Below are 9,108 nucleotides of genomic sequence, written 5' to 3'. Positions count from 1 at the left end.
AAATATTTCTTATCAATTTTTTTTATTAAATTTGAAATATCTTTTTTATTTATTTATTTATTAATTCACAATATATAAATTAATAATTATTTTTTTAATTGTATTAATTAATATAATTTATTAATATTATATATGTTTATATATATAAAATTACAAAAAATAATTTTAAGAATCAATTGATGTTTTTATGTTTTTATCTTATAAACAAATAAAATATTTTTAGCGTTATTTTTTTTCTAAAGAGAATCAAAAAGTGCTTATCTCTTAATGATAATTTTTAAAAAATTACGTTTTAAAGATAATAATAAAATGTAAGCAAAAAAATCTAATGAAAATGTTCAATTTTTTTTACATATACTATAAAATATCACAATAACAAAAAATGATATAGATATATTACGATATTCAAAATGTAGAAAAAAAATACACTCAGACGATTAAATTTTTTAGAAAGAAAATTAAAAAAATAGATGTAATTTTGTTAATGTCTTAAGAACGAATAATCCGTTTTTTAGCATTACTTATTTCATTTGAAAAAGTAACAAAAAATTAATTATTTTTTCAACATTACTATGTTGTAAAAATATTTTTCTAAAAAGTTTTAATTGATAAAAGATGAAAAAAATTTAAATTTATAAAAATGTTAAATTGATTTTAATTTCTTTTAAGAACAAAAATGACACAGATATGATATAGTACTAAAAATGTAGAGAATAAAATTTTTGATAAATGTTTTTTTTTTAAAAAAATTACAAAGTTATAAACAGTTTTTTAATTATTTCATAAATTTTACTTAACTTAAATTTATTTTATAATATCTAACTTCAAAATTAATTTTTTAAAAAAACTAACATCGGAAACGTTTCTTTTAACTTTTTTTACTTAAATATCTAAGTCTTTAATAAATCTCATCAAATTGAAATTTTGCAGCAAATAAAAAATTTACAACTTTACTACAATATCTATACGAAGATGTAATTTTTTTAATTATCTACTAAACTTTTAGTGATTAACTTATTATTTGCCTCAAGATAAGTTATGAAAAATCTAAAAAAAAAGTTTTCTTATTCAATTTTCGGCTTATGTTTTTTAGAATATATCACTTAAGTATTTTTAAAGAATCTCTCTATTAGAGTACCCAGAAAGGTAATTTACAAACATCCAACAGCATTACATAAATTTAAAATCAAGTTAATTACTGATTTATAAAACTATTAAAACATTATATAGGATATTTTTGTTCTGCTAATTATTAGAAAAAAAATATAATAAAATTAATTATTTTATTAATATTATTATGAATTAAATTCCAGTATAATATAAATTTGCAAAATTATTTGCAATTAGAAAAATAATCAAAATTAAAAAGTTAAACAATACCAATAAAAACATAAAATTATATATTTACATAGAGGAATATTAAGAATAATATTTATATAATATCTATCAATACAATTGAAAGTACAATATTTTAATATTAAAAAGTACACAAAAATCAAAATATTTTTATAGTAAATTTTTACTATAAAAATGAAAAAATTAAATTTATAATTATCAATTAAAAATTAAACGTTTTAAAATGACTTTATTCAACACTTACTATTTTCTTCTTTTTATTATTCTTGGAAACGCTTATGAATTTTCTGAAAATAAAAAGTCAGATGAAAATTTCTCATTGGTGGGAAAAATTTTAAACGATGGAATTTTAGCTGAAAAATCACAACATAATTTTGAAACAAATAATGTACCAAGTATAGTTGTTTCTCATGATATTGGTGTTAAAAGAATGGTTCAACGTAAACCAGCACCAAGAGTTAGAAGACCTCAAAGACAAGTAAGAAAAGCAACAGGAACAGCAAATAGTCAACAAGCTCTTATTCAACAACTTAGAAAAAGAATTGCTGATTTAGAATTTCAAATACAATTGGAACAAATAATTGCAGAACAAAATTTACAACAAGAAAGAAGAAACAGACATCTTAATGAAATTGAAAGAAGAAGATTAAGAGAAGCCAGATTAAGACAAATGCAACAAAATAGAGAAAAAAATAGAAGACTTCGCAGACAACAATTAGATGCAACAGTACAAGAAATAGTAGAAAGAGCAAGAGAAGATGAAAGACTTTTATTAGAACAAGAATTAGCTTCTCAAACTACAGCACAACCTTAATTTTTGATGAAAAAATAAACATTAATTTAAAAATTATTGTTTTTATATTTTAAAAATAATAAATTAGGCACTAAATATTATAATATGACATTTTTGTAAAGAATAACATAGTTTTGTTAAAAAATAAAGTTTTTTTAATAATATACTTTTAAAAAAAATACACTGTAAATGTTTTGTCAAATTCTAACCATTAGTGTTTTAACTTAAAATATTTAAAATTATAAAAAATAAAATTTGTCTAAAAGATATTAAAAGTTATAAAAATCAATCTTACATTTAATGTATTAATTAATTTGTATATTTTTCGAGACAGTTAAAAATAAATGTCTGTATAAAAAAATTAAAATTTTTTTTAATATTAAAAAAACTATGTAAAAAAATATGTTTTAATAATTAATATATATTTTATATGAAATACAAAAATATGGTTTTGATAAAGCTATGATTAAATACTATTTTGCACCAATTTTCTAATGTTAAAATTGTATAGAAATGATATAATACACCTAAATATATTAGAAAATTTTTACTGTGTTTAAAATGACTAATAACATAAAAGTATGGGAGTATTACAAGAATACTTTATTTGTAATAAACCACTTTAAATTGTTTCTATTAGCAATTGTAAACAATTTTTTTAAATTTCTAAAAAAAAAACTTTAAACTTATTATTTTTAAAAATGATTTATGAATTATATCTCAGCATAAATTTTTAAAAAAACCACTTGATATGTTATATTCAAAAGATTATTAGATTTATAAAATTCAGATTAACTTGATTAAAATTACATTAATAAAAAAATGGTTTAATTTGTTTTACTTTACGTAAATTTTTATAATAACATTTGTAAACAATGTCATAATTCTGAAACGATAATATAATGTGTTTAAAAGTTTTCTCAATCATTCAAAAAAACCTACGTTTAAAAAAGTTATATTCCTTTTTTTTGTGGAATAACAATATTTTTTAGGATTTTAAATAGAATTTAATATCAAGAAATAAATTTTTTTTAATAAATATTTACTTTTATTTTTTATTTTATTTTGAATTACATTATAATAGATATAACTACAGGAATAGTTAAATTATTATTTTTATTATTATACTTTAATGATGATATAATTAAAAAATTTATAATTTAATTTATTTATCAGTAGTATCAATAATTTATTTTTGTAAAAAAAAATTTTTTATTTATATTTTATGATAGTAAATATACTACAATAAAATTATAAAAAGAATATTAACTTATAAAAGTAAAATAATTATTATAAAATTTTTATTAACACTACAATTATTTATATGAAATACATAGTTAAAAATTAAAATTTTTTAATTAATAGTTTCTTGTAATCATTGACAAATTATTTATGTTTATTTATTAGATTGTAAAATTGTTAAAATTATCTTTCAGTGTTTTACATTTTTTAAGTATTTATCTCAACATTTTTATAGTATAAAATTTTTAGAGGCATTTTTTTTTTAATATTAATTTAAGACATTTAAATAATTAACTTTAATTTAATTCAAATATCATTTGTGAAGTCCTTGTTATCATTGATATTAAACTAATTTTATCACGATTTTTTAATCAAATCAATATAACTTTTTAGTAATTGATAAAAACTAATTGAAAAATTTTGCTTAATATTAATTATTAATAATGCTTTTAGGTGCAAAATAAAAATATTACAATTATTTACTGTATACTTCTTTTTTTATTATACCATTAAACATAAGATTATCTAAATATTAATTTAAAAGAATATAAAAAAAAACTTTTAAACTAAACATATTTTTTTTTATTCCACATTATAAAATATATTATTAAATATGAAAATAAATATTAAAATAATTAAAAACCTAATATGTTATTAAACATAATTTAACACCATTATTATCATTAAGTTTATATTTCTTTCTAATGAAAGAAACATTATGCCTGAATTTAAGGAGTTGTTGGTGCTGCTGTTGTTGCTGCAGTTGTTGTTGCTGCAGCTGTTGTAGTTGCTGCTGTTGTAGTTGTTAATTCATAAAACAATGATCTTTCTTCTTCTCTTGCTCTTTCTACTAATTCTTGTACTGTTGCTTCTAATTGTTGTCTACGTAATTTTGTATTTTTCATTCTATTTTCTCGCATTTGTTGTAATCTTTTTTGTCTTAATTGTCTTCTTTGTACTTGATTAGCTACAAAATTTTGCCTTTCTTGTTTTAAATTTTCTTGTCTTATTAATGCATTAATTCTTCTTTGTTCCTCTAAAACTTCAATTCTTTTTCTAAGTTGTTGAATAAGAGCTTGTTGATTATTTGCTGTTCCTGGTGGTCTACGAGTTGTTGTTACTGCTGGTCTACGAAGTGGTCTTCTTGTTTGTCTTCGAAGTCTTCTACCATTTGTTACAGGTTTAGGTTTGTTAACTCTAACTGGTCTATGTGGAATCATTTTTTTTTCAGAAACCATACTTGCTTTTTTGGCAACAACATCATGAGAAACAACAATTATTGGTATTTTATTTGTTTCAGAATTTAATTTTGATTTTTCTGTTAAAATTTCATCATTTAAAATTTTTCCTACCAATGAAAAATCTTTATCTGACATTTGATTCTCAGATAATTTAAAAGTTTTTCCAAGAGTAACAAAAAGAAGAAAATAGCAAGTGTTAAATAAAATCATTTTAAAAAGTTGATTTTATAAATTGATAATTTTATATATATTTTTTTCATTTTTATAGTAAAAATTTAATATAAAAATATTTTGATTTTTGTGAACTTTTTTAATATTAAAAAAATTATTTTTTTAATTTTAGTAATAGATATTAAATAAAATATTATTTTTAATATTCTTTTATGTAAATAAATACTTTTGTTGTTTTTATATGCACTGTTTAACTTTTATAGATTGATAATTTTTTAATTGTAAATAATTTTGCAAATTTATACTTTACTGGAACTGAATTCATATTAATATTAATAAAATAATTAATTTTATTATACTTTTTTTTAAAATTAACAAAACAGAAATATTTATTTTTATTTTCTAAAAATTTTATTATTTTTTAATTTATTTCTTTTTAAAAATAGGCAATAATAATGTTAATTTTATTTAATATTTTTAAATGTAACTAAAATAGTTCTTTTTTTTAAGTATTAAGTATATTCTTAATTTCAATTATATTATGTCTGTTATATAAAATTTATATTAAATTTTAGAGTCTTTAGTATAACACGTTTCAATTTTTTTTGTATCCAATCGGAAACTAGGTTTTTAAAGATTATTTTGAAATAAATTGCTTTCGTTTTTGTAAAAACACTACATTTATAAAGATTCATTATAAAATTTAGAATTAAAAAATTAACTTTTTTTATTAATATTTACTGCGTTACTTCACCATATTATGAATTGCATTACTATAGGTATAATTTAAAAAAAATCTAATCATATAATAACGTTTACTATGTTAATGATAATATTATGAAAAGATATAAAAATAAAATTTTTTTTTATCTTTTTATATTAGCGATATAAATAATTTGCCAATACAACAAAATTCAATGTTTGTGATTTAAGATTAAAAACATGCCACAGCAGAATTAAAAAAATATAACAATTTCTTCTAGTAAAATAGTTATTAATGAATTATTTAAAACAAATGCGTTTTTAACAATGTTAATAATTAAACCAATATTACCACTATAATTATATAAGAATTTAAAAACACTTTTCAACATATCACTTGAATATATATACAAAAAGTTCGTCAGTTTTTTCTCATTTAGAAGTTGTAGAAAAATATATTCTTTTTTTTTGTAAATGAATACTATAAATTTATGAGATTTTTATAAAAAAAATGTTTTAGTAATTAAATAGTGAAATTTTTTTATTTTTTATAAGACAATACTTTACATTAATTAATTTTAATGGATAATAATTAAAAAATCAATTTAGCTATCATACTATATTTCTTAAAAATGTTATGACAATAAACAATTAATATTATTCATTAATAATATTTTAAGTCATGTTTTAAATTTGTACTTTTCATGTTTCATAAAAACTTTCATTTAATTTTTCAAAAATGAATAAACATAAAATTAAAAAACATTAATATAAATTAAATTTTTCTTTAAAAAAAATACCTTTAGTGCGAAAAAAAGTGTACTATCAGAAATAATCTTTTAAAATAATATACAATCTAATAAATTCGTTAAAAAATTATTTTAAATAAATTAACCAAAGAAAATTTTTACATTTTTAATAGGAGACTTTTTGATCCTTATCAGTAGAAACATAACTTAACACTCAAAGTCAATGTGACACTTGTAGATGACAATGTCTTAGTTGAATTATAGTTTGAAACTTTGTCAACTAAAGTTGACGTTTAAATTTTAAATGAATGGTCTAAAAATATTATTCTGGCTTTAGGTACAAGAAACCACGATTTTTATAATCATTCTAACCTTAATTTTTGTTTAAAAACTAAAAATTACTTGATTATATACCAGAAGATATTAAAAAATCTTTATAATTATTTATATATATATAGTTAAATTTTTATTAAATCTTTAAAACAATTAAATTTTATTCTATAAAAAATTTAATTTAAGGTATGAAATAAGTTGGAAATACTTATTTTTTTTAATTAGAAATAAGATTATAACAATAATACTTTTAGCCAACTAATATAATTATAATAATATATTAAAATACAAGTTATTGTAAAAATTATTTTTAATGAAGTAGAATAAGTTTATTATATGTTTTGAGTGAAATATCAAACTAAGTTATTTTTAAAAACTTTGTACTTAATTTTCAAAAATATTAATATTATTTCAGTTAAATAATCTGCTAATTCAATAATTGACAAAAAAAATGATTTAATTTATCATTTTTTTCACATTTATAATCATTAAAGTTATTAAATTTCTTTTCAATATTTAATAATTTACTACTTTTTATATATTTTTTTTCAATTTAAAATTATTAATTAATTGAAAAACTTAAATTTAAAAAGTTGTAATTTTTACCATATAAAAAATTCTATTAAAAACCAGAAATAAATAAACATTTAGTTTATTTGACACTGTATGTGACATACAACTTAAATTTTTTAAAATAATATTGTAAAAGCACATTTAAGAATTATAAAACTTTAAATTAAGCTTGACACGTAATTATAAATAAAAAGCTTCATTTTTGTTATCTAACCAGATCAAATTTAATGACAATCAGTCTATTAAAAATATAATAATCCATCAATTAAAATAAATGCAAGTATAAAATTCACAAAAAAAAATAAAAATTTTTATTTCTTTCTTTTAAAAGCATGAAATAACTTTCAATTAAGCTGTTTATTAAATTAAAATATAACATTTAATAAAATTATATATAAATATGAAAAAAAAATTACTTTTATAATTTCTATTTTAGCAGGAAAGCTACAAAAATAAATGTTTGATAAAAAGAAAATTTTAGTTTTTTTGAAAAAAAAGATGCAAACGCTATGTTCCACATTTAGATAAAATTCATTTATTTTGATTTTGAAATAGTTATAATATGACTCAAACCTTTTTGGTTTATTTTTTTTATTGTTACTATCAAAAAATTACTTTATCATTTATATCTGTATAATTGAATTTTTTTTTAACTTAGTTTGCTTAAACACTTCATCATGATGTTTATTATTTGTTTTTTTAAGTGCCATTATTTTTTCATCAACATTTTAATTTGCTGAAACTTAATTTTTATTTCTTTTATTGAATTTGCAAAATTTAAAATTATTGTTCTTTTTTTTTCTGTATAATATATAAATTTAAAGCATTATTATATAACTATATAATGTAGTATTCACTTGATTAATGCCAGCTTGTCTCTTACTAGTACAAACATTAAAAATAGTTAATATATTTAAAAATTTCTTTACGGCTTTTTTTGACTAATTTTTTAACTGTAATTCTTTCTGTCATAATTTTTGATATCATATGTTATCCATCGACAGCTATTTTTTTTCAACAACTAATTAAAAAATGATAATAATAAGGAAATTGAAATATAAACTATTAAATTTTAACTTAAATATTTTATTAAAAAAAATATGATGCTATATAATGAAAATGTAGTACATATATATTTATTTTTATGCTTACATTCCTTTTTAAAAGTAAGCTATATAAATATTATCATTTTTTTAATGCATTTAAAAATGCATAATGTTCTTGAATTTAGAAAAAAATAAACTTGTTCATTAAAACATTTATATAATAAAATAATTATTTTAAATGGTGAATCAGATAATCCTAAATATATATAGACGAGAATTGAGTAAGAAAAATTTTTTTAGAATTTTTAATATTTTTTAATTTTTCCTAGAGTAAAAAAATGCGCTGAACACGAAAAGTTCAATAATTTTTTGAAAAAATTGCGTCTTCATATAGATATTGCAGCAAGGTGCATTAAAGTGCAGCAAAAACAGCTCATGTTTCATTTGCTGTAACATTACAATTTCAATAGTTTCTTTAACAAAATTTGACCCTAAGGTAAAAAAAGGTCGGAGAAAACGTGTCCGGCCTTATTTTTTCAAAAAGATGAAGTTTTAAGTGAGATATGATAATCTAAAGTTAGGTATAAAATTTAAAAATTTTAAATCTTTATAACTTTTGAAAAAAATAATATTTTTGAGAAATAAAAAAAAAGGTACCCTAGAGAATTTTTTTCTCTACATTTTGACTAATATGCCATATCTTTATCATTTTCCGTTCTCGAGATATTCTTGAAAAAGTGTAAAATTTTAAATTAATTTTTTTTTTTATCAGTCATAACTTTTTAAAAAATTAATTTTACGAAAAAGTGATGCAAATAAAAATTATTTATTTTTTTATGCTCTATAAAATGATATAAGTATCATCTTAATTGAATTATTTGTTCTTGAGATATAAGCAAAAA

At 18.0% G+C, this 9,108-nt stretch overlaps 2 protein-coding genes across 2 annotated transcripts; one reads left to right on the top strand and one right to left on the bottom strand.

Moving 5' to 3' along the window:
• Window positions 1–1,579: 1,579 nt before the first annotated feature.
• SRAE_X000239600 (Hypothetical protein) lies at window positions 1,580–2,170 on the top strand (the record flags this gene model as incomplete). Its single annotated transcript, XM_024645606.1, has 1 exon — window positions 1,580–2,170. One exon carries the CDS (start codon window positions 1,580–1,582, stop codon window positions 2,168–2,170), a length of 591 nt encoding a protein of 196 aa, XP_024499872.1.
• Window positions 2,171–4,119: 1,949 nt separating this feature from the next.
• On the bottom strand, window positions 4,120–4,767 carry SRAE_X000239500 (Hypothetical protein; the record flags this gene model as incomplete). The annotated part of the gene is made up of 1 exon (XM_024645605.1): window positions 4,120–4,767. One exon carries the CDS (start codon window positions 4,765–4,767, stop codon window positions 4,120–4,122), a length of 648 nt encoding a protein of 215 aa, XP_024499871.1.
• Window positions 4,768–9,108: the final 4,341 nt, after the last annotated feature.

Source organism: Strongyloides ratti, scaffold srae_chrx_scaffold0000006 (assembly GCF_001040885.1).
Source record: "Strongyloides ratti genome assembly S_ratti_ED321, scaffold srae_chrx_scaffold0000006".
NCBI classification, from domain to species: domain Eukaryota; kingdom Metazoa; phylum Nematoda; class Chromadorea; order Rhabditida; family Strongyloididae; genus Strongyloides; species Strongyloides ratti.
The sequence above is the reverse complement of the archived record's forward strand: the minus strand, read 5'-3'. Positions and strand labels throughout refer to the sequence as shown.